Source organism: Orcinus orca, chromosome 11 (genome assembly GCF_937001465.1).
Source record: "Orcinus orca chromosome 11, mOrcOrc1.1, whole genome shotgun sequence".
In the NCBI taxonomy this organism is placed as follows: Eukaryota; Metazoa; Chordata; class Mammalia; order Artiodactyla; family Delphinidae; genus Orcinus; species Orcinus orca.
This window is the reverse complement of record NC_064569.1, coordinates 87175621-87202001: the sequence shown is the minus strand read 5'-3', so window position 1 is coordinate 87202001 and position 26381 is coordinate 87175621. Positions and strand designations below refer to the sequence as shown.

General features: G+C 43.0%; 1 protein-coding gene across 4 annotated transcripts in view; it reads right to left on the bottom strand.

Annotated features, from left to right (window-relative positions):
• Positions 1-200: 200 nt before the first annotated feature.
• The window catches only part of POLR3B (RNA polymerase III subunit B), a 122572-nt gene continuing 96391 nt past the window's right edge, over positions 201-26381 (bottom strand). For 2 of the 4 annotated variants that reach the window (XM_033427561.2, XM_004269423.3), the window contains 5 exons: positions 22102-22205; positions 20999-21165; positions 15603-15716; positions 12701-12874; positions 6955-7751 (listed from right to left, as the gene is read on the bottom strand). In XM_033427561.2, the coding sequence (XP_033283452.1) occupies positions 7622-7751; positions 12701-12874; positions 15603-15716; positions 20999-21165; positions 22102-22205 (689 nt within the window). In that variant the 3' untranslated portion in view covers positions 6955-7621. The other 2 variants (XM_033427562.2, XM_033427563.2) reach the window with 2 other exon arrangements.

Genomic DNA, 26381 nt, shown 5'->3' with positions numbered 1-26381 from the left:
AAAAATGGCGAGATCTAATACAACGTCAGGCTGTGGGCAGATGTGAATAAAAACGTGTATTATAACTAGTCGTATTTTTTGGTATCTGTAACATTATCATCAGATACATAAAAGCACATTTTACAATAGGAATGAAACTTAATTAACTTAACGACCAACATGATTGACATGTTTTATCTGATGCCATTTACGTTGAAGAAAAGACAAGGGCTTCGTGGTTCATGATAACATTTGTTAGTATAGTCACTCGCTCATCCAGAGGCACGTTGGCTGTCAGTGTACTGAGGACAGATCCATATAACTACAGTCTAAAATTGTTCTCATTTGCTTTGTAATTTAAACCACTTTCATACGCATTGTCTGGAGACATCCTTGATCATCAGGACCAGGGGGATGTTACTGGCATCTAGTGGGTAGAGGCCAGAGGTGATGCTCAACATCCTACCGTGCACAAGTCAGTGCCCCACAAAAAGAATTATTCGGCCCAAAATGTCAATAGCACCGAGGCTGAGAAACTCTGGTCTAGTCTGGTGTTGACATATATTGGGAGAGGAAAGCTAACCTTTACTGAGTGTTTACCAGGGGGCAGGCACTGTTCACCGGAATTAACTCATCTCATCACAACAAACCTGTGGGGTGGTCCTATTCTGACCCTGTACAAGCCTGGGTGGAGTGGTGGAGGCAGACAGGCAGGTTATACTCTGTGGAACAGATGAGAAGACTGAGACTTGGCACATTAGGGGAAGACCTGGGCGTCCAGCTCCAGCGCAGGGCATGGCAGTGCCTCTGCTGCGTTCACATGCACAGAGTAGGAAGGCCAGAGTGGCTCTGCCCTCTCCTTCTGTTGGTAACACCACTGCCAATTCATGTTCAGGCGGCAGCTCCAAGGTTACGTGGCTCTGGGGCTCCCACACCCACTCTTGCAGACTCAGCACCTGGAAAGAGTAGGAAAAATCACAGCACGAAACTGTGATGGTAGCCCATGGGGCCCAAGGGAGCTGTGCAGCACCCAGAGCTTATCTGCTGCCTTTGTGCTTTGCTTGGGGAGAGGCGGCGCTGGGGCATCCCTGGGCGGACCTGGACACCAGACTGAAATGCCCAGCAGGGACAGGGACAGAGACTGGAGTTTTCCAGACAGTCACTTCAGAAAGGCCCCCTTCAATGTGGGATGTGTCTGTGGGGCTGGCAGGCAGATCTGGTACTGAGTAGAAAGAAGCTGCAGAAGGAGAAAGCGGACACCACAGGGCCAGCGTCAGAAACCAGTTAGCACAAGTGAGAGCAGCACCCCAGGTTGCTGGAGAGGAGCTTCTCCAGGGGTGGGGTAGGGGAGGCTGGAAAGGTGGGGCTGGAGCCCTGTGGGAGGCGTGGTCTAATACAATCTGCTGCTTAAGGGGAAGTCATGCCACAGAAAGAGAGGAAAGTGGGGAGCTAGTTCCCAAGGTGTGGGTTCTTCAGCACCCCTAAAAATCCAAAGGCTGGCTCTGAGAGAGGATGGGATCCAAAGCTCTTCATGTAGCTTACAACAGTGGGTCTCAACGTTTAGCCTGCATTGGAACCACCTGGAGGGCTTGTTAAACCATAGATCGCTGGGTTCCACCCAAAATTCCTAACAAGTTCCCAGGTGACACTGATGCCGCTGGTCCAAGGATCACACTTTGAGTCAGGCTACCCTACCCCCTCCAAAGATCTGTCATCATTACTTAACCGTAAAGGGTATTATTATTCCAGTTTCTTCAAAGACGGTGTTCGTAGGAGTCCCTATTTAACGTATAGCAAATTCACCAAATCTCCACTCAAATTATATTAAAAATGTGAATGTAAATTTCACCCCAGCATCCAACACAAAAGATTCTGGATCCATCATCCTTGTTAATTTATTCACACCACTCCTTGCCTTCATTAATGTGGATGATTGGGAGTTAACCAGACTTAAAGTTTATTATGCATGGAATGAGAGCTATTACCCAGACTTGAAAAATATTTTAAGTCCTTGGATTATGGTCTGAGATTTTAGACCTGAGTGAAAATGTGAGTTTCAGGTTGTCCTGAGAATTTCTGCCATGACATCTTGATCACAATAACTTGATTTGCTGAAGCAAATCTCTTAATTGCTTCTGGAGCCTGTGTCTGAAACCCTAACTGGTAGCTTCGCTTTGGTAACAAACAGTATATATACTTCTGGATTGCCACTGCTTTTTTTTTTCTTCTCCATTTAAAATGGAGTCTTTAAAGGCTTGACATTAGTTTCCCACCAACCTTGGCCCCGTGGGACTGATGTAGTAAAAATCCAACTTTTAGTCAGCAAATGAAATAAACTGTGCTCAAAACACATATGGAGTAAATATGGATGGTAAAGAGGTGCTATTTTTATAGTCACTTTTCTGACCATCCGTCTCACAAAGGACTTACTTACAGGTCTCTCAGAACCTGGCTTCTCTATTCCTCAGCCGGCTGAGCAGTGGACGGGCCCAGCCACCAGCCCTCCTGTGCTTATTCTCTTGTGACTCATCACTGCAAATGAAGGCGTTGGCCCCAAACGCTCTGAAGCAGCTGAAAACTATCCCATTATATAGCACCCAATCAAGCCCTCTCCCCCTTTACTAGACTCTTCACACATGGAAGCATTTTGAGACCTGGCTCTCTGGGCTTCCAGAAACTATTCCGGGACTCCCACACTGACAAAAGGCCTCACTTTGATGTCAGCGGTAAATAGTTGTTCCAGGGAAGTGTGTTCTCTAATCCCAGCACCCTCCTTCCCCCCCATCATCATGAAACGGGGCGGCTTTCGCAAACAGCTTTTGTAAAACCCTACAGTCTCTGCCCTTGGCCCTGGTTCCCAAACTCCTTCTTCCAGAGGAAACCTGGGGCTTGCTTTTCCTAACCCTTTCCTGATGACGCTGTGCAGGATAAGGCCAGTCCTGGCAGCACTGTGAGGAGTATGGGACTATCAATGAGAACAGTAACAAGCACTTGTGAACACTCATTACGTGCCAGGTACTGCGCTGAGTCATTTAGATGTATTATCTCATTTAACCCTAAAAATGTCCCTGGCTGTCAGTACTGTTATTTTTCCCATTTTGAAGATGGGTAAACTAAAGCAAAGATAACATATTTGGGGTGACAAAACTATTAAGTGAAGAGACAAACACAGGTTTAGAACCTCTGTTCTTATAAAAAACTTATTTGTTGAAGTATAATGTATATTCAGAAAAGTGAAAAATCCTGTGTATACAGCTTAGTGCATTTTCATTAACACACCCATGTGACCAACTCAGGTCAAAAAAATATGGCCAGCACCCTAGAAGCCCCCTTCCTGTACTACAGAGTCACCAGCCACCCACTCTACACAGGAACTGTTATCAAGATTTCTTAGATCATAGATTAGTTCTGCTTATTTTTGAATTTAAATGGAACTGATCCAGTATGTATTCCTTTGTATTTAACTTTTTTTTTTACCCACTATTACAGTTGTGAGATTATCTGTGATACTGTATGAGGCTTTTCATCACTATATAGTGTTCCACTGTGCAAACATCCCACAATTGATTTATTCCATTGTTAATAGGCAGTGGTTATTTATAAGTCAGGGCCATTACAATAGTGCTATTAGAAACATTTCTGCTCACGCCTACTGATAACATACACACACTTTTCTGCCGGGCCCACACACACCCAGGAAAGGGACTGCTGGGCACATGCAGCTTTAAAAGATAGTGCTAGCAGGGCTTCCCTGGTGGCGCAGTGGTTGAGAGTCCGCCTGCCGATGCAGGGGACGCAGGTTCGTGCCCCGGTCCGGGAAGATCCCACATGCCGCGGAGCGGCTGCGCCCGTGAGCCATGGCCGCTGAGCCTGCGCATCCGGAGCCTGTGCTCCGCAACAGAAGAGGCCACAACAGTGAGAGGCCCGCGTACTGCAAAAAAAAAAAAAAAAAAAAAAAAAACCAAAAAACTGCTAGCAGTTCAGCCAGGGCTGCTGTGAGCTGGCAAATGTCTTGAGGGGTATAACGGACTGAATTGGGTCTTTCCAAAAGTCCTACGTTGAAGCCCCGGCTCCCAGTGTGACTGTATTTGTAGACAGAGCCTTTAAGGAGGTGATTAACATTAAATAAGGTCACAGGGGCCCTACTCCAACAGGACTGGTGTTCTTTGAAGGACAGGAGGAGACCTGGAGCTTGCTCACTCTAACACAAAGGAGAGGCCATGGGAGGATACAATGAGAGGTGGGCGTCTGCAGTCAGGAAGGAACAGAGTCCTCACCAAAGACCAAATCTGTCAGCACCTTGATCTTGGACTTTGAACCTCCAGAACTGTGAGAAAATAAACTTCTATTGGGTAAGCCACCAAGCCTGTGGCATCCTGTTGCAGCAGCCAGAGCGGACTAATACAAGGGGAAAAGTGGGAAAGTTGGGTTCGCCTCAGTGAGCTTTCTTTCTAGTTGGGATCTTGGCCTTTCTAGGCCTGGTGTCTTGGCCACTCTGAGCCTGCAGTTTTGTTTCCCCAGCCCTTGGACTCTGCCAAAGCTTGGGAAAGGGGTGCAGCCTCTCAGTGGCTTTGACCTGGCTTTTTTTTTTTTTTTGCGGTACGCGGGCCTCTCACTGCTGTGGCCTCTCCCGTTGCGGAGCACAGGCTCCGGACACGCAGGCTCAGCGGCCATGGCTCACGGGCCCAGCCGCTCCACTGCATGTGGGATCTTCCCGGACAGGGGCACGAACCCGTGTCCCCTGCATCGGCAGGCGGACTCCCAACCACCGCGCCACCAGGGAAGCCCTGACCTGGCTTTTTAGCCTCTCATCCTTGTGCCAATTCCAGCCTGGCAAAGCCTTGAGGGGAAAAGTGCTTCGAGGGTGGCCTGCAAAAGGTTACTATCATTACTGGAAATGGAAATCTAACTGGTAGTTTTTAAAACAAGGAACTTACAAATAACAAAATAAAACTGTAGTAGGACTAACACCAATTCTGGCCTCTTTTTATTAATATATTATTCAGTCAACTAGCTATTCAAATGTAGTATTTGCTAGTTTTTGAAATTATCAACCCGACACAATTTTTTCCTCTAAGGATGTCTCAGTTTGGAACCCACACTTTCTAGATCTTTGATAACGTGGAGAACTGACTTCCTAGGTTAGGCGACTACCCTCAAAATGATCAGAACTGCCTGAACTGTTTTTGAAAAAAGATGTTTAAGAAATTCAAATACTCAGTGGCATCTGAATAAAAAAAACTGTTCCATTTAGTGATTGAAAAACAGAATCATGGATGAGACCCGGAGAGCCCTACAAATCGGGAAGCCTGGCTTCAAGGCCCATGCTGGTCCCTGTTAGCGGTAGGGCCCTAGGTGAGTCAGCCACTTGGTGCCTGTTCCCTGTTAGCGGTAGGGCCCTGGGTGAGTCAGCCACGTGGTGCCTCAGTTCCTTTTTTTTTTTTAAAATATCTTTATGGGAGTATAATTGCTTTACAGTGGTGTGTTAGTTTCTGCTGTATAACAAAGTCAATCAGTTATACATATACATATATCCCCATATCCCCTCCCTCTCGTGTCTCCCTCCCACCCTCCCTATCCCTCCCCTCTAGGTGGACACAAAGCACCGAGCTGATCTCCCTGTGCTATGCGGCTGCTTCCCACTAGCTATCGGTTTTACATTTGGTAGTGTATATATGTCCATGCCACTCTCTCACTTTGTCCCAGCTTACCCTTCCCCCTCCCTGTGTCCTCAAGTCCATTCTCTACATCTGCGTCTTTAATCCTGTCCTGGTGCCTCAGTTTCTTTAGCTGTAGAAAGGGCATAATCACGCTTGTGAAGTGTTCTTGAATTTCCAGAGCACAGCTAATCATTTGCCCTGGGAGCTCCCTCAGCACTGCCGGGGTTAAGCCTTAGCACTGATTGAGGGACAGCGTTCCTAGCTGGTGTCCTGGCCTCCTCCAGTGGGTTCTGAGCTCCTTAGGGCAGAGGTCATGTCCTGCCCCTTCTATCCTCAGTACAGGGCCTCACACAGGGAGGTACCGAGTACTGTGACGTAACCCCCATGCCACTCAGCACGCCGTGTCCTGGCAGCTCTTCCCCGTGTTCGCTGACGTGGCACGCCTCACAGGGCAGGGCAATGGCGTCTTCAGCAGAGTTGATAAGTGGAGTTGTCACATAACGGGAAATAGTCAGAATCACCCTAGAAAGCTCCTTACATGGCTCACAAAGTGCAGTACATATACATTCAATCTAATTCAGTCATCTTTAGGCACCATCACTTTTGAGAATGACAAAGCCAGATGCAAGGAAGGAACCACCGACAGAACCGAAGATCTGGGCATTCAAACTCCTCTGCCCTCATAATCCTACTGAGTCCCTGAAGGGAATGGAGACACGTGGAGAAGTCTGGGGAAGGTTTACTCCCCTGGAGCGTGTCCTGTGAAGCTCGAGGACTCTTACACCTGAGTGAGACTGTCAAGGTTGGGTTCTCAAGTCAGTGACTAGCCTGGCTCCCTCTTTTGAAGAGTCCCAGCACACAGTAGCTTGATAAAGGCTTTGAAAAAGTCCTTGGTATGTTTAACTGGGATACACGCAGTTCTTCAACCGTATTTGACACTGGACCTTGATTCCTGTTGGTGTATGATACCTATTAATATTCTGTGGGACATGTTCAATGTGACATGCTGGGAATGCAGCCTCAGACCATTACTCAAAGCTTTTCTGACTTATTTTATAAACAATCCCTAACGCAAATATTTATCTGCCTTCAGGGCACAGCAATTAAGAACAACCTAGAATTGGATGAAGAAGGCTGTCAGATTAAAAACAAAATGGACAGCTAACAGCCTGGCAGGAATGGAAAGGACAGAAAACTTACAGAGCATCCATGGAATTATTTGCAGATAGTCAACAAATATTATTGTGTGGTACGATCACGGAGGTTCAGAAGAGTAGCAGTCCTTAAGAAAATGTGACATCCTTGGCAAACTTGCTTAAGACGGTAGGAAGACATTTATTATCTTTACCAAGGTTAGAATTTAAAAGTTGGGTATATACAGACAAGATTCATTTGTTGGGAAAATTTATCTCCTCACCGCACAAGAACCGCAACCCTCTTACCATTCGCTTTCCCAGCTTCCCGCAGTTCTCTTTCCTTCTGATACTGCTCAGATCAGCCTCCTGGACAAAGGCCGAGTCAACCAACTCAAAAAGATTCTTCACGTCCTTCCCGCTTCATAAGAATCTGAGTTTTATTTAACCCCAAATATTTTTTTTTTTTTTAAGGAGGAAGGTCTTTCTAATGAGTAAATTTCAAGATACCAGAACACAAATAAAAGTTTATTTATCTTTTAGGTCATGTCCACTTGTGAATCACATTCGGTACACGGATGAGAGACTTTGTTACAGTCCATGTTGTTGGCACCTCCTCCATGGCCCGTGGCTTGTTGATCAAGGTTGTTCAGCCAGTCTCCTAATGTATAAAAAGCCTCTCCATCAATTTCGTGGGGTTTTTTTGTTGTTGTTTGTTTTTGCAGAGAAAGAGAACATTCAAAGGAATTATTCCCGGGAGCAGAAGTGGTCCTCATGCCTTCCACCCTTCCGCTTTCCACTGTGTTTAACATACCAACTATTCTCTTTAAATAACCGTTTTTTCCATCCTTACTCATTGTACTTGGACAGTTTCAACCTGGGGATAATGTTCATCGACTGCAGCTCCTGGAAGAGCAGCTTGCAGGCGTACGGGATGCGCAGGGAGGACACGTGGCAGGACGACTTGCAGAAATGGCACCTGAAACCCAAGTCAGCTGTGTTAGATGGACAGCAACTCAGAGGTAGAGGCCTGCACACAGGAAGTGAGGATTTGCTCTGAAAATTCCATGACCATCCTATCAAGTTCATTCGTTTTCTATTCCTCAGTGTTCAGTCACACTATCAAATATGTATGTATGTGCCCCCAAAATAAAAAGAAGCATCCAAGGCAGCAAAAGAAAGAACAAAACAATATCACTCCCCCAGTTTTAAAAGCATGGAATTTTAATCAGTACTTCCACACTTCTAGACCTTTCTCCTTAAAATGCAAAATATCTGCCTATGTATTTATTTTGAATGAGGCCCAAAAATCTGAACCGTCTGAAAGTTACTCAGATTTAGACATTTTTTATTGTTGAAAGAGTTCCAAACCGACTGAATCCATGTCCATGTATTTGAAAAGCACCTACTACTCTATACTATTCTAGACAAGATGCTCAATTTGATTTCTGTCACTGAAATGCCTGAAGTGTGATGGGAAAGAGAAGACTTTCATATAGAAAGGTGGTATCCAATCAAATGCTACCTATTTTTCCAGCACTCTTTAAGCGTGGTTATTTCTCTTAGTCCTGGAAGCCACTGCACTGAACAACGCACTGGCCCCTGTGCGAAACCAAGGAACCTGTGTGCGCGTGCGTGTGCGTGTGCATATATTCTCATTTAATCCTCACAACAGCACCTGCTCCTGACCACTGTGCCTGCTCTTCCAATTAGGATTTTCTTTTCCTTCAGGAAGAGCCAGTGAACTGAACCTAGATCTTAGTCAATAGCTACAACTAAAGAAGGGTCCCTGGGGAGAAAGTGAATTATTTTCTCAGGTTTCAGACCAAAATAGGACCTTACTCTATACCTCAAGGATCTGGGGCATCTGGGACAATAGGTTTCCAGTAAAAATCCTGAGACTTAATATGTAGAAAACTAGGTCCTCCCAGTTAACAGGGGGCAAAATGAGTGCAAGAGGAACAGCAACCAGGGCTTAGAAGACTCAGTGCTGACTGGGGACTAGAGCGAGACTCCTTAGTGAACGGTAAAGACCCTTCTGGAGGGATGTGTGTTAAAAACGTAGCCACACATGTTATTTCACTGAGTAATCACAAAAGTGGCAAAATATGTACACAAGAATGTTCACGGTCACACTACTTATAACTCACAGTAGCATATGCATACTACTCCGGCATAAAGCAGGAGATGGCTCATGTGTCCAATAAGCAGTTTGTTCTGTGATTACAGGACATTTATGCAGAAGAATCCTGTGCAGCCATTAAACGTGATGCTGTAGACCCACATTAGTGAAATGTAAAGGTGTCCAGGACACACTGTGGAGTAGAAAAAGCAGTTTGCTAAACAGTGTGATCACAAGGAGGGGGGGTCCTCAGATGGGTTTCAGTAAATGTATGAAGCCCCAAAATCATATGTAACAAGATTTTTTGGTGTACGTATTTTTACTTTTATACTATTATCAGAATCTCAAAAGGGCTCATGACTGAAAATAAAAAAGGGTACAGGACTACTGGCAAACAGAGATGTCCCCAAAAGAGTCACTAAAATGTTAATAGTGGTCATCTGTGGATGGTACAAATTAGTGTGACTGTTTGTATTTCTTCTTTATATATATATCATTAACATTTTTTATAACTTTGAATATTTTACAAAGAGCAGGGATCATTTTCACCACCAGTAAAATAAAGCTTTATTATTTTAGAAAAGAAAAGCATTAAGGCTGAGAATTGGAATGTGGTGGTGAGTGAGTATACAGATATGAACTTCTTGAGGAGAAGAGTATGGAAAAGGGATGAGCCATGATGGACCTGTGCTCGTGTCCCCACAGGGGACTTGCAGAGGCCTTAACAAGCACTGTGGAGATTTGATTCCATCAACAGTAATAATAGGAACATGGTGGATGACTTTTTCCTAAAAGATTACCTAAAGACCTCCTTAATGCATTATAGTTTAAGAATTATGTTTTTAATGTGCCTGGGTTGATCTAATTTACGCAGGAATCATGTTCATGCTTTAATTAAACTGGAGAAATGGATTTAACTGGGGCAACTTCTTGCTGATTCTCCTGTCCAGTACATTACCTGGTGACTTCAGGTCAAGCTAATCCATTTAAAACTTCCATATGTGCTGATTCATAATCCAGAAAGCCCACTAATCTTCTCTATTATTAACTATTTCTCCATCATTTAAAATGTTCCAATGCATGTATATACATACATACATATGCGTATATATATACACATAAAGAAAAATATTAAAATTTTTACCCTATTTCTGAAAGAGTTCCAAAGAAAGAAACTTGACCCAAACAACAATAAAATAAACTGATTTTTTAGGGAAAAGCAGCAAAAGGAGGCGGCTGTGGCTTCACATGAGGAATGACTGTCCAGTAAAATATCCTCTACAAGCTAATTATCTTAATAGGGATTTTCTTCTCTCAGCAGTTTTCCTCTCTTTTGTGACTTATGCCCTCCGTGTCTTCTGCAGAACAACAGTCTTGCTGTAAACATCCCCATAGCAATGCCTTACTAATGTGCAAATCACTGACAAAAGGCCAGTTTCAAGGTTCTGAACTGCTCTAATTACTCAGCCTCCATTGTGCTGTTCATTAAAGACCGACTTCCTCCAACAAACGCCTGTGCTCCCTCCCACACAACCCATCACACACGATCAGGTAACGACGGGAAAATGACAGCATCATTATGCTCCTCTGCCAGAAAGCAGCACGAGCAGGCTGCTAGACTACCAGACTGGATGAGGATTTTTTTCTGTTGGCAACAAGGGTATAAGTAGGCCACTCAAAATCAGACATATGGTATATCCAGGTCTGTTTAATTACAGTAAAGACCCTTAAACAGTGTAACCTGATTTAGTCCTCTTTCAAAGGATTTCAAATACAATATACATTGAACACATGAGCTTCAAAATCAGGCACTGCCATCAGATGATCTCTAAATGAGACAGAAACGAAGCAGGAAAGGAGATATGAATTTAACAGAATAATGGTGGGATCAATTACAGTTTATGTGAGTTTCCCTGAGTATTCAGAGGAAGAGAGGGGAAGGTTTTCAAAGTGCATGAAGGAAGCTGGTCTACTGCTTCCTTTTTTTTTCTCTTTCTCCCTTTCTCTCTTTCTTTCTTCTTCCGTTAGGGGGCATGGGAGGGAATGTGAGGAGAATGGAGAAGAAAAGGAAACTCTTTTTGAAGTTTCATGATCCGTATTCTTAATAAAATGACTCCTCTGTACCATCTTTTCAAAATAAATTACTTAAAAATCCTTGTGCCAACTTTGAAGACCTAAGACCTAGGTTCCAGGCACCTTCCTATTATACTTTTTTGTTGCTGTTGTTACACAACCAGGACAATAAAACTCAATATGCATTTCAAGAGACAAAAAGACATCTCAGAACTGAAACATCTGCTCCATGTCACTGATATAAGAAACACTCAGGCTTATGCTTAGAATAATGTCACCTCATCCCTGCCACCTTATGAAAGGAACGAACTGCAAATAGCCACCTCTTGCGTTAGTTTTTAAAATGAAACTATTTCTTCACAGACAAGAAGAAACAGACAACGATTTCTTCTCATTAACTCTTCTACACAAAAAAATCATAAAATAATTGGCTAAAGAGTTTTGTCATTTACCTAGCAAGGTGTATACTGTGTTCTAAGAAGCTCACTCACTCCGACTCCTGATTTGCTTTCATTCGCCAAGAAACTGGCAGCGTTAAGATGGCAAAAAGTTGGGGCTCTCTCTGGAAGGAGGCTTTGATGGGGGGCTCGAGGGGAAAAAGGTGGCCCCTGTATTCCTCAGACTCTGGCAATGAACGCTCATCTGGGCCTAAACCTGTCCTTCTGAGGATGCCCCACCCCCGGCCAGGGAAAAGGGGCTCTGGGAGGGTGGGTGAGGGCTGATGAGGGAGTTGAGGCTATTTCCGGTCCCCGCAGCATCTGCCTTATATACTTGTTAGACCTCATCTCTGATGGAAGAGTGAGTAGAGACTGGGGAACTACCAGCCCTCCTGCCTACAGGAGCACTTCGGGGCTCTCCTGGATCATGACTAACCCTAAACAGAGCAGCTGCCCTTTGGTGGTAGAGTGGAACCATTACAAGGAAGAAAGGTGTTCTAACTATACAAACACCAACAAAAAAATAAGTAGCAACATCTTTTAAGCTGGCCTTTGTGTACTGAGCTCTACACAGAAATTACAAACTTTATGAGTTACATAATTTACCTATTGACAATCCTAAGCAATTATATTTTATTTAGCAACAACCAGGTCACAGGCTGGAGAAGCAGGGGTAAACAAGACAGACTGGAGTTAGAATGAGCTAGAAGATAAGCTCCCTGTGAGCAGCCATTCATCCGTCTTACTCCCCACTGTATTTCTGGGGCCTAGAACAGTGTCTGAACTTAGCAGATTCTTACTAAATGTTTGTTGAGTGAATGACTGAGACAAACATGGTCTCTGTCTTCATGGAATTCACAGTCCAAGTGTAAAGCAGAGAGAGTACAGACAACGTCCTGGCTCTGTCACCAACTTGCTATAAGAGCTGGGGCAACATACCTGGTTCTTTGGGTTTGAGGTTAAACGAGGGCATTCAACACAGTGTTCTATTAAAGGCTGCCAGTTAAAATATGCTGTAATTCTGAATCTGCTAGTATTTTTACAGATAAATAGTGTTATAAAAGGTACTCGAGATAATATTAAAAAGAAAATAAAGTCTCCTTGGGAGCTTAAACTCTAGTGGCTGTAGACAGCAGAACATTAGGCAGACAAGCTAAGCATGTACATACAGAATCCCCAATTCCAGGAATGTCTGGATGGGGAAGACTGGAGAAAATACGTGGGTATGATCCAAACTCTGAGCTGTGATTTAAGAGGCAAGGGATGTGGTATGAGAGACATGTGGTATCCACTTACCAGCCGGAGTACCCAAGAAGTCCACACTGCCCACAGACATCAACCTCAAAGGCATCACTTGAAATCATCAGTCTCTCTAGTAAAAGCATACTTGCTCCATAACCGATTAAACAGTCACGTTCCATTTCTCCAAGACGCAAACCACCATCACGAGATCGACCTTCAGTAGGTTGCCTTCGCAACAAGTTAGACAAATGTGTTATTATTATACTAAACAAACAAAGAGGCAGCATCACATGCTAGCTAAGATCTTGCACAAGGCTTCAGAGTGGGCTCACCGGGATTCAAACTGCTTTTAGACAGTGACCAAAAGCAGGCTGCTCAGCCTCTCAGCCTCATTTGTAAAGCGCATGTTAGACAACCTATCCCAAAGAGGCTTAAAGGAGAAGAGATGTAACACTAGTGGTTGCTATTATTATTATTAGATAGAAATAATAATTACATAATCTTCTGTGATATAATAATAAATTAATATATAATCATATAAAACAGCAGTGCTAGCATTACTATTACCATCACTTTCATCATTATTAGCACAGTATAGTCTTCAAATCAGGGTAGAATGTCTTTTGAGTACCTTCAAAGATGTCTCAGTTCTCTGTTATTTAAAGGCAGAAAAACTAAGCAGAACGCACTATGGGAGAAACGTGGGTCCCCAATTGTTATTGCCAGGGCTCCAGGGAAGAGCTTTACTATTAAGAAATAAATTGAGCATGGAAAGAAGCAAAGAGAGTTTTATAAAATTTGGAATAGATCAGGAATCATCTGGAAGGATGGAGTACCTGAAGCAGATGGGAGGTTCCCCAGAGACTGGGAAAGTTCTGTGTGTCCCATTCAGGTCGTTCCTTCTTGTATGAGAACTGGGAAGCTATTAGACCCCTGAATGGACTCCCTGTGGTTTATGTATCTGCTGGGCTTGAGAATACTTTAAAAGGTTAGGAATCCAAGATCCAGAGATGTAGGTAAAATTAGGGGATTCTGAAACAACTCAGGCAAACCCGCCTAGATCCCACCTAGGTACTGATGACAGAAATTATTAAAAAAAAAAAAAAAAGTAAAGAAAAGAAAAAGAAAAAAGCAAGCTCCCTGGCTGGTTGATTTTGGAGTGACAGTCCTTAGAGGTAGTCTGAGCAGGGGTGGACTGTAAACCTCTTGTTTGCTTCATTCCGTAGCATTTTTAATCTTTGTTGTTGCCTCCAGTTTCCCAAAGAGTTAAGAAGGTAAACACAGTGTACACCAGCCCATGCTGAAATGTTACCTTCTGTTGTTGAAAGTTACAATGGGAAATCAAATCGTAGATTATTTGTTGAAAGAAAATCTACCTATGAAAAACTTACAAATAGGTCTAAATGAACACATTATAGTAGCCACTTCATAACTGAGCACGATATCTATGTTTTGATCTGGGGTGGGAGTCGGGGGTATCCCTACACCTGTGGTCACTGGACAAGTGAAGGGGGTCTGATCACATGTGGGCAGAACCCAAAACTTGGATTTTAACCAACTGAGATCACAGACTACAAATACACTCCAGGCAGATTCATATGGAATACAAAAAGTAATTCTAAAGCAGCAACGTTTTTTACACAACAAGGCAAAAAACAGGAAACGTATTTTGAAATATGTTACTCTGAAATAGTTTTTTTTTGTTTTTGTTGCTTTTTTTGGCTGTGCCGCACGGCTTGTGGGATCTTAGTTCCCAGACTAGGGATCGAACCCAGGCCCTAGGCAGTGGAAGCGTGGAGTCCTAACCACCGGAGAATTCCCTGAAATAGTTTTTGGATGTTGTAACTGAAATGGAAGTTCTGGAGGGGACAGCATTCAGGGGAGATTTGCACTGCCAGGTCAGAGTGGGCAGGGAACTGGATATTTGTTGAGCCTCTCCCATGAATTGGCACGGTATACATTCTATTTTAAAACATCTGACATTCACCAGCATGCTACCAAGTGGGAATTACTGTCTCCACGTCATATACGGGAAAAACTGAAGCTGAGAGGAGCTAAGTGATATGTCCAAGGCTGGTGGAAGTGGTATAAGGTGGAGATGAGTTCACATCCATGTCTGTCTGTCTCCCCAGGCCCACCCTCTCTGGCAACCTCGGCACTACTGCCAGATTGAGCCGGGTAAGTCTCTGTGGTGAGAACTCGCCTGTGCATTGTAGGATGTTCAGCAGCCATCCCTGGTCTCCACCCACTGGATGCCAGTAGCTTCCTCGCCACCCGCCAGTTGTGACATCCCAAAATGTCTGCAGACATTGTCAAATGTCCCCTGGGAGGCACAATCGCCCCTGGGTGAGAACCACTGCCCTAGACCCTGCTTCTCCAAATGGAAGATGTAGTACTAAGAACATGTGAAACCTAGTATTTATAATTCCCTTTCCCAACAACTGTACCCATTCATCAACACACAGACATTGTGCTTGGAATTGAGGGCACACTGGTGAAAGGGCACATGTGGACCTTAACCTCCCAGAGCTTATTCTAATACGCATGCAAGTACAGGTGCCTTATGCTCCAGTAACAGTTTTAAAAAATGACAGTTGTGGCCTCGCTACCAAATAACGTATGTATGTGTTTTCTGTGTACACATGGGAGCATGCAGGTGTATCGATATGTGTTCATGTAAAGTGTACCTACATTCCTATATTTGAACCTTGTAAAACAGGACCATATTTAAACTGGTGCATAAATGCAAATGACTCTGTTAGGAGACTACTGGCAAGACCTACGGTGGGCTTGCTCTTGCACCTATGAATTGATTTTTAATTGGTTGCTATTTTTTCATTTTAATCAGACGTATGTGATTTTTGATGCCTAACACCCCAAATTTTGACATCTGCCTATTGCTATATCCGAGAAATGCAAGGTAGACTTAACCGCATTATAAATGCTTTTCTCTTACCTGGTAAGGACAGCTCGTGGTCCCCGTGCCCGGGCATGCATCTTATCGAGCACCATGTGTTTCAGTTTCTGATAGTACACGGGGCCAAAATAGATGTATGCTTCCAAGGGTTCACTGCAAGGAAGGTCAGAGTTTTAGGTTAAGAAACTAAGTTTGGGCTAACAAGAGACAGCCTTTTCTAGGACTCATCACTGGCAGGCCCTTATTTGTTTATGAACAAGTTTATGACTGAATGAATGGAAGAGAGTGATTTTCAGTCTGCAGTGAACAAATACGCTAGAACTGAAAATATAAAAGTACCATGGATGCAATAACAGATGCATTGTTCAATTAAGAAATAAAAATTTATGAACACTGGGGTGCAGTATCTTTTCGAATTAGTGTTTTTGTTTTTTTTGGATATATACCCAGGAGTGGAATTGCTGGGTCATATGGTAATTCTATTTTTAGTTTTTCGAGAAACCTCCGTACTGTTTTCCACAGTGGCTGCACCAATTTACGTTCCCACCAACAGTGTATGAGGGTTCCCTTTTCTCTACATCCTCGCCAACATTTGTTATTTGTGTTCTTTTTGATGACAGCCATTCTGACAGGTGTGAGGTGATTCTCACTGTAGTTTTGATTTGCATTTCCCTAATGATTAGCGATGTTGAGCATCTTTTCACGTGCCTGGTGGCCATCTGCATGTGCTCTTCGGAGAAATGTCTATTCAGTTCTGCCCATTTTTAAATCGGGTTTTTGCTTTTTTTGATGTTGAGTTGTATGAGTTGTTTTTATGTTTTGGATATTAACCCCTTATCGGTCATATCATTTGCAAATATCTTCTCCCAATCCGTAGGTTTTCTTTTCATTTTGTTGATGGTTTCTTTTGCTGTGCAAAAGCTTTTCAGTTTAATTAGGTCCCATTTGTTTATTTTTGCTTTTGTTTGCTTTAGAAGATGAATTCAAAAAAATATTGCTGCAATTTATGTCAAAGAGTGTTTTGCCTATGTTTCCTCTAGAAGTTTTATAGTATCTAGTCTTACATTTAAGTTTTTGATCCATTGAGTTCTTTTTTTATTGAGTTTATTTTTGTATGTGTTAAAGAATGTTCTAATTTCATTCTTTTTTATGTAGCTATCCAGTTTCCCCAGCACCACTTACTGAACAGACTGTCTTTTCTCCACTGTATATTCTTGCCTCCTCTGTCATAGATTAATTAACCATAAGTGTGTAGATTTATTTCTGGGCTTTCTATCCTGTTCCATTGATCTGTGTGTCTGTTTTTGTGCCAGTACCATAATGTTTTGATTATGGCAGCTTTGTAGTATAGGCTCAAGTCAGGGAGCACGATTCCTCCAGCTCTGTTCTTCTTTCTCAAGATTTTTTTGGCTATTTGGGGTCTTTTGTGTTTCCATACAAATTTTAAAATTGTTTACAATTGCCAAGGTATGGAAGCAATCTAAGTGTCCATCAACAGATGAATGGATATGTGGTGTATGTGTGTGTGTGCGTGTGTGTGTGTGTATATATATATATACACACACACACACGCACACACACACATACACCACACACACACCCACAATGGAATACTACTCAGCCATAAAAGAGAATGAAAGTTTGCCATCTGCAGCAACATGGATGGACTTGGAGGGCACTATGCTAAGTGAAATAAGTCAGACAGAGACAAGCACTGGATGATGTCACTTAATGTGGAATCTAAACAATACAACAAATTAGTGAATAAAACAAAAAAGAAGGAGACTCACAGATATAGAGAACAAACTAGTGGTTACCAGTGGGGAAAGGGAAGGGTAGGGGCAATATGAGGGGTAGGAAAAAAGGGTTATTATGGGATTATATGAAATCATGTGTGAAACTTTTGAAAACTGTAAACTACCATAGAATTTAAAGAATCGTTCATTCAATTAAAAAAATAGTGAAAAAAAATTTAAACAGGTTGTGAGACAGTGTGAACAAGACAGTCCCTCCTTCACTGCTGCCACCCTCGTCAGGCCACCATCCTTTCTTGCCTGGACTACTGCAGACAATCCTCCAGTTGGCCTCCTTGCTTCCACTCTTATCCCTCAACAATCTATTCTTCACACAACAAGCCAGAGTGATTCCTTCTAAATCATAAATCATAGCAGGTCATTTTTCTGCTCTAAATTCCCAATGGTTTCCCATTACATTCAGACTCTGCATCACCCAAATATTGTATCATGGCCACAAGGTCTAACACAACCTGGCTCCTGTCCACCTGACTCATTTGCTATTCCCCTTCCTCACCGCTCATTCTACTCCAGCAGCACTGGCCTCTTCATTGTTCCTCAAATGTAGCAAGCCCACCTGCCCCAGGGCCTTTGCGCTTACTGTCAGCTCTGCCTGAAACATTCTTCCACCAGGTATTCACATGGCCCTGCCAAACCCTTCACCTCCTCCGAGAAGTGCGCCCCAATCACATTCTCTAGAGGTGCCTTCCTCCCACCCCAGCATCACAGTGCCAGTGCAGTCTCAACTCTCACGTTGGTTTTATGTTCTTCAGAGCACTTGTCACCGTTTGCTATTAAAGTACACATTTGTTATTTCTCTAATTATCGCCTGTTTTCCCCAGAAGAAGTAAATGCCGGAGAATAAGCACTTCATCTCCTTGTCACTGTGGCCCCTGCACTAATGACCCTGCCTGGCACACAACAAATACTCAGTAAACGTCTGTCACAGAGCTGACACATGAGCCTTTAGAAAATCCGTAGTAAGAGTTTAAAAAGAGAGTGAATATTTAAGTGCTTTGACAGTGGAAAGCTTTTTTTTTTTAATATAAATTTATTTTTATTTATTTATCTTTGGCTACGTTGGGTCTTCGTTGATGCGCATGGGCTTTCTCTAGTTGCGGCGAGTGGCAGCTACTCTTTGTTGCGGTGCACAGGCTTCTCATTGCGGTGGCTTCTCTGGTTGCAGAGCACGGGCTCAAGGTGCACGGGCTTCAGTAGTTGTGGTGCATGGGCTCAGTAGTTGTGGCTTGCAGGCTCTATAGCACAGGCTCAGTAGTTGTGGCACACGGGCTTGGCTGCTCCGAGGCATGTGGGATCTTCCCAAACCAGGGGTTGAACCCGTGTCTCCTGCATTGGCAGGCAGATTCTTAACCACTGCGCCTCCAGGGAAGTCCCTGCATAAAGTCCCTGAGATAAAGACCTCTTTATCTCAGTTTTCTTAGTTGTACAACAAGGGGGGCAGACTAAAGTTCTTTCCAGCTTTAATAATAAATGATTCTAATTCCTCCACTGTATGGCTGCTCACAGTAGAATTTCTAGAACTCTGTCACCTAATGCCATTCTATCATTAACTGAATAAAGCCAGATGCCATTTTTCCTCCTAGCTATGCTCAAAAATGTGACAAGGGATGAAAGCTGGTGGGTGAATATGGTTTTAAGCCCTTTATGAAACTTTCAACTAACAAGCTAAAGTAGTGTTTCTCAAACTTTACAACTGAGATGAATGGCAAAGAAATGAAAACACTTATTGGCTGGGGGCACTGGGGAAAGTGGTGCAGACAGAGCCTACAGCTGTCCATAGGAAGCAGAGCACAACCCACCCAAATCTTCCAGTAAAAGTATGTTCAGAAGGTCCACCAAATTGATTCACTGGATTTGCATACTTTCTGGTCAACTACTGCATTATTTCTGGATGAGAAGCAAAGACTAAAATGATCAGTTTAGCAGTGATAACTGTTTTTTTGAAATGGACCTTAGTTACTTCACTGAATCATTTTTGAAATGGACCATCACTCTTGCCCTGTAATGCGATTTCCTGTAACACCTCAACTACGATACACCTAAAGAAATCCACATTATTACAGTCTAGATAGGTCATTTGAGAAAGCAGGCAATGATTTTAACAGATACAGATTTTGGCCATTTTCATCATATCTGGATAGTCTATTTGCAGCACTAACATCAAGCTCTGTGTTTTCACACATGCTTCCACGCTGAGTTTCACTTGTGCTCAAGCAGTTTGAAACCTCAGAAGAACGGTATAAATGCTATGTCCCAGAGTTTTATCTGGCATAAAATATGTAAGTGGGTCTTAATTTAAGCAACTGATTTGATCCTTTAAAACCATGTGTGACTCAAGTTTGAAAACCTGATCATTCAGGGTAACCTCAGGGACATCTGTTTCTCCAGGGAACCAGGAAGACCCAGCGTTCTGCTGTGTCTCCCTTCAGGCTGCTTTCCAGCCTCCCCTCAGGCTGCAGCCGCTGCCTCTTCCACTTCCCTGAACTTCCCAAGCTCTGCCCCTTGTAAGGTGTTCAACACACTTCTCCCCTGCACGAAACACTCTCCAAATGTCTCTTCTCATCCTTTGTATCTCCATTGAAATAGCCACCTCCTCACAGGGGTCTTCTAACCTATTCTTTGGTTTCATTTTGGTGAGAGCTATTTGTACTTGTGTTGATTTGTTTTCATTCTTTTATTCAACAAACATTTATGGAGTGCCTGCTGTATGTCAGGCTCTGTGCTAGACACTGGAAATAAAACAGTAAACAAAACAGACAAGCCCTGCTCTCATGTAGGTTACATTCCCATTGGAGAGACAGATAGTGATATTATATGGTATTATTACATTACTTGATAATGATGAACGCTACAGAGAAAAATACAGCAGGAAATGGGCAACACTGAGTTGTGGTTTTAAAGTAAGTAGTCAGGGTAGGCCCTGCTGAGAAGTTACTTTTTGTCTTATTTTTTAATGTCTAGTAACAAATCTCAGTGGTCAGCCCCATAGGTCAGGGACCACGTCTATTTTGTTCACTGTTACATACTTAGTACCTAGCACATGTTAGGTGTTTAACACGTCATTGGTGAATGAACACGCAAATGTTACGCCTCAGGCTACCTGTCAGAGCACTAAGTATCTGATATTCATCACAGTAGTGCAGAGAAAGGCCAACAGTTAAGAGATTTTGTATTATAGACAACTGATGTGTTCTTTAAAAGCTGTGCAGAAATCCTATTTTGGTAAGTAAGATCTTTCTACTTTTTAAATGGGAGCCTTATCGGCAAAAGGGCACTCCTTAGTTTATTAGTTTTCTAAATTTGGACTTTCTTTTCTCCCTCCCCCAGTTTCACTGAGATATAATTGACAAACAACATCATGTAAGGTGTACAACGTGTTGATGAGATACACACATACCGCAAAATCACTACCACCATAGCTTAGCTGTGACGTCCACCATAAATCTGGATTTTCTTGTATCAGATTTCTTAAAGGAGTAAAGCCGTATATCTTAAGGGCTCTTATGCCTTATCATATTTTTACTTTTATCCTTTTACTTTAATAAAATCATACTTTTACTTTAATACTTTTACTTTAATAAAATCATAATTTTCCTTTAAGATGTCTAAACACATACTCACCCTGTGATGCCAGAGGTAACATAGTCTTTCCCCAAGTAGTTATAACCGTGGCGAACGAGGTCCTCACACACATCCTTTACTTTACTGCCTCCAAACGCAGTGCCGTAGTGGAATCTGCCGTCTAACACGCCGGCCTTGCCCGCCAACAGCTCTATTAACTTTCCCACCTGTGGGATGTGAACAAATTAAGTGAACACCTTCCTGTGGTTTAGGAATTCTGTCTGTTTATTTAGCTCTGGCCTGTTTCTTCCAAAAGATTATAAGACTACTACTATTAATAAGAGTGATAAATCAGTAGTAGCAAATATTTATCCTCGCTTACTGTGACCTAAGTTTACGCCTCCAAGACCCCGATGGGATAGGTACTATTACCTCCCTCAGTTTACATCTGAGGAAAGAGGGGTTAAGCAACTTTGAAGTCCCACAGCTGCTAAGTGTTGGAGCCAGGATGACAGAATGGTAACCACAGGAAGGGAGATACATTGATACATGGGGTTCTTCTGTTGAAATGTGAGTTCATCACTCAGAAGACTGCTCTCGAAGGGAAGCCCAGACCTCTCCACACCCCCTCTGTAGAGGAGATTAGCCCCCACTGTCAGGGTCTAGGGACCTATTTATTTGGCAAGAGGTAAAAGGGCCCTTTCCGAAAATCAGTTTCAGGGCCCCATCTCCTCCGCTCACTACAAACCAACTGCCTGCCTTTTTCCTTAAAGGCAGCGCCTCTGAAAACTGTACTAACTGGGCTTCCCTGGTGGCGCAGTGGCTGTGAGTCCTCCTGCCAATGCAGGGGACACGGGTTCGAGCCCCGGTCCCGGAGGATCCCACATGCCGCAGAGCAACTAAGCCTGTGCACTTTGGCTGCTGAGCCTGCGCTCTAGAGCCTGCGAGCCACAACTACTGAGCCCGTGTGCCACGACTGCTGAAGCCCGTGTGCCTAGAGCCCGTGCTCCGCAATGAGAGGCCACCGCAATGAGAAGCCCGCGCGCTGCAACAAAAACCCAACGCAGCTAAAAATAAATTAATAAATTTATTTTTTTTTTTAAAAAGATAACATTCCTTCCTAAAACAGAAAAACAAAACAAAACAAAAAAACCCGTACTGACCGTCATTCGAGATGGGAAGCCATGGGGGTTCATTATGATGTCCGGACAGATGCCAGAATCACAAAATGGCATGTCTTCCTGAGGGACGATCAAGCCACAAACACCTGGGGGAGAGAAGATTTCATGCCACGTAGAGCCAACCGGCAGAAAGGAAGAACACAGTACTTAATTGGGATCTCCCTGCTGCCGTCTCTATTTCCACTGCTCTCAAACCTTCTCCGTGGTCTCCATCAAGAGTAATAAAAGCAACTTCCAACAATCCTGCTACACGAACAGTTCAAAAACGACTGTCCTTGCGGAAAGGCACTGCAGCCTGCGGGTTGGCCTTCTGGCACGACACACAACGTGCCATCAGGCCGTCTGCCCGGCCTCTCTTGCCCCAGACAGGCGAGAGCAGTGGCTTCCCCACGCCCCAGCCCCATCGTCGTTCCTGACACTGCAAGTCAGCGGCAATCTCGCTCCTTGTCAGCCAGTCTGTGATCTGCTACCTAACGTACCCACAGCACAGGAACGCGAGTTCTCTGATCACCAGAACTGACTGGGCAAGGGGTGTGTTTAGACTGTGGTTTTAAAACGTGGGACAAGGAGTCCTTGTGAGTGGCTGATGCACTGACAGGTCTACCTACTGGCTGCCGAGCCCTGGCTGGTGGGCTGGTTTCTGCCAGGGCTCCCCTGGCCGAGCCTAAGCTGCCCTAGGGAACTGTAATTCCTATAGCTTATGGCATGCTAGAAAAGTGACCTCTGATCGAAGTTGTAGAGCTGAACAAGAAAATTAAATGCCAAATTACTCTTGGAAGAAAAGGCTGGAATCAGAAATGAAATTCTAAGAACGAAAACCAAACCAAACCCCACCAGCTCTCTGCACTCTACTGACGGTCTCTTAAGTTAGTTGTACTTTATTACTCCCTAAATATTATTCTAACCTGTAAGGGATCTTATTGCTTAAATAGTTTTAAATTCCTCTGATTTCTTTCTTGGTAGAACGACTATACGGGTACAGTTTTAGATTGTTCACCGCAAGCTACCTAATTCAGAATTAGAAAACTAGTGTACAATGGCACTGGACCAGGAAAAAAAATGCTTTTATATTTCTTAACATGAACTTTCTTTTCCTTTGTATACAAAGTTATCAACCATCTGCACCTATTGAAAAGAAACTGTTCTCAAAGAAATGTTTCTTTCCTCAGTTTGATTTCTACATAATTACTCAAACTTTTTTAAAATAAAATTTTTGTGCATGTTATAATCACCAAGACCTGAAGTCTAAAGAGAAAGAGTGCCATCTGCCTATTTAACATCGGTTATCGATGTTCAGATTTCCAGTGGCTATGAACGATATGGTAACTCGGTTTATGAAGTTGAATCCTAGAGCATGCCTTTTTGGTTGAAATTGTATTGTTTATTATAAAGAACATATGCTTTCCTACATTAAGCCCGGAAACATTCAGTTCACTTTATTTCAAATTCAGCTACAATGTGTTAGAATTTAAATCAAGCAGAGTCTGTGACCTTCCTTTCTCCCCTCCAAAAATCCATCTTTGTCCACACTGAAATTATCTGACAAAACACTGGGGCTACTGGGAAATCTACTCTGAAAGACATCAAACTGTAAATCTAGGTGCAACCGACAACAACATTGTTTAGCAGTGAACAAAATGTTAAAAACAGCAATTCCTAAAGAGGCCAGTCCCTGGGACGTGCTTGGGTGAGAATGTCACTTTAGCTGGTGAGGAGGTGGAAGGTTCAGCTACATCCCTTAAAAACAAAACTGAAGAAAAGCCTCGGCACCCCTTCAGCAGCAGTTCACAGGGGGATGCTGGCGTCTGCTCAAGAGGAAGCTGCCTGTTCACCCCCGACAAGAGAAGGTGGGAGTGAGGTGCAGGAGGTACAGAAACCCACTGCGGAAGCAGGACACACTCATATTGGGGGAGGGTAAGGAGTGGGATGATTTGCATTTTGTGTTCTCAGTCTCAGTTGACAAGTTTAATCAAGCAAATTTAACTTCATTTTGTTATTAAAATGTAAGCAATGCTCCCTCCCCTGAAATCTGAATCTCCAATAACTCTTCTTGAAATCTGACTAATATTTGGTATAGAGATTCCTTTCTTGGGAAGTTATTTTCTTATCAGCCCTTTTCTGACACTGCAGTTTAAAAATACATTGGTTATATAAGTCACTTACAGATTTTTTTCATTCCATTATAGGAATGGCTTTGGCCACATCTGAATCAAGGGCACCTGTAAGCCAAAAATTAAATCTTAGCTAACTTAAAATTACTTTAGGCTCTGAAAACCCTTTTATATGCCAAGATGGTTCCCATAGCAGACAGGCCTGTGTTGTTTGTTTTGTGTGAAAGTGAATGATAAAAGATCCATGAAATCGACACAGAAAGCCAGAACAGCAGAAAGAACTGAGGGCTCTCCATCATTGCGGCTTCTACCCTCTGCTGACTTGTGGAACAATGGAAGCTACACATCCAACTGCAGATCTAACACAGCTGTGCATTTCATTAGATGAAGAGCACTACTGACACAAGTAAATAATTAACTTATTCTGGTCCGCTGACTGTGCTTATGAGACCAGTCATAGCTGACAGATTTTAATACAAGTTAACACAAAGAAACCATAATGAGCTTAGAAGTTAAAACAAAATATTTAGACAGAATTTGATGATCTCGAATCTCAAATTAGACAAATGATTTTTTAAAGTTTGTATTTTACTGAATTCATTTGGTGGGGGGAAGAGAGTTCTCAATCTTAGAACCAGACTTCTCTTTCTTTTTTTAAAGGTATTTCTGTTTCAGAATTATTCAAATCCTTAATTAAAGTAGGAAGGTTTTTTTCTTATTTTTCAAATGAAAAATTAAAACTCTGGTTTCTCCAGGGACAGAGGCATAAAAATCTCTTCCAATATTTAGAACTCTTAAAAGTTATAGTTAGTTTCCTTTAACACTGGTTTTAAAATGTAAATGATATGCAGTACGCTTCAGCGTGTTAACACTCCCCTGGATCCTTGAAAAGGGGATGGACTACAAATAAACCATATCTAATGGAAGCTGTTGTGAAACAATTACTGATTCATACCTTAAATGCTTACACAGCATTTCAGATTTTAAAATAAAATTTCATCCCCCGGCTCATGCTGGTGTCTCGACTCCATTGTTTATAGCACAACCTCCTGGCAGTGAATTGCAAATACACCAGTTTAACAGGACCGGGAACACTTAATGCCCTCATAGGGGCCAAATGGGAATTAGACCACAGATTACACTACTGAACTTTTAACAAATGAAAACAGACAACAAGGAAAAACTGGAACACAGAAAGTTAGAGCAGAAAGGTTCTACAGATACCCAGTCATTAAAATATTACTCCATCACCGTCAATCTTAATTTCAAGTTGTAAAGGTAAAGAATTTAGGGAGTCTCAGGAAGCCACAAATCTCACCGCCAAGCCACACAGGAAAGGCAAATCTGGGGATCCACTGCCACAGTTCTCTGTGTCACGGCCCCTACACTGGAGGCTCTTACACCAATTTGTTATTTCTATTTCTGTGGCCTCGCAGAACACGTAAATCATTTAAAGAATACCCAGCAAAAGTCCAGTTAATCTGACAAATCACTCTTAGAAAGTATTTCTAATTGTAAACAGCAATTCACTTGTTCAAAAGTCATTTGTGGACTTTTTTTTTTAAACTAGTCTTAGTGTAACGGATCCATCTCTCCAAATAGGAAAAAAAAAAAGGTAAGAACGTGAGAAAAAAGATAAGGAAGAAAACTAAAGCATTATATTACCATATAAAGACAGGAAAGCAAGTAACAACTGGCAAAAGACAACTGTAATAACATCTTTAATCTGAGATCTGTTTTTGGTGTGACTTTAACGTGTTGAGAAAGAGCTAGCAAAGGGTTTTCTCTTTTGTTGATAGCCAGGTCTCCCCTTAGGATCACACTCTGCTTCACTTTTTTTTTTTTTTTGCGGTACGTGGGCCTCTCACTGCTGTGGCCTCTCCCGTTGCGGAGCACAGGCTCCAGACGCGCAGGCCCAGCGGCCATGGCCCACGGGCCCAGCCGCTCCGCGGCACGTGGGATCCTCCCGGACCGGGGCACGAACCCGTGTCCCCTGCATCGGCAGGCGGACCCCCAACCACTGCACCACCAGGGAAGCCCTCTGCTTCACTTTTTAATTTAAAAAAATTTTATTTAGCAAGTCTACCTTCTATGTAACCACTTTTGGATTAAATTTATCACTCTCAGGTTGATATATATTTTCATTCTTCC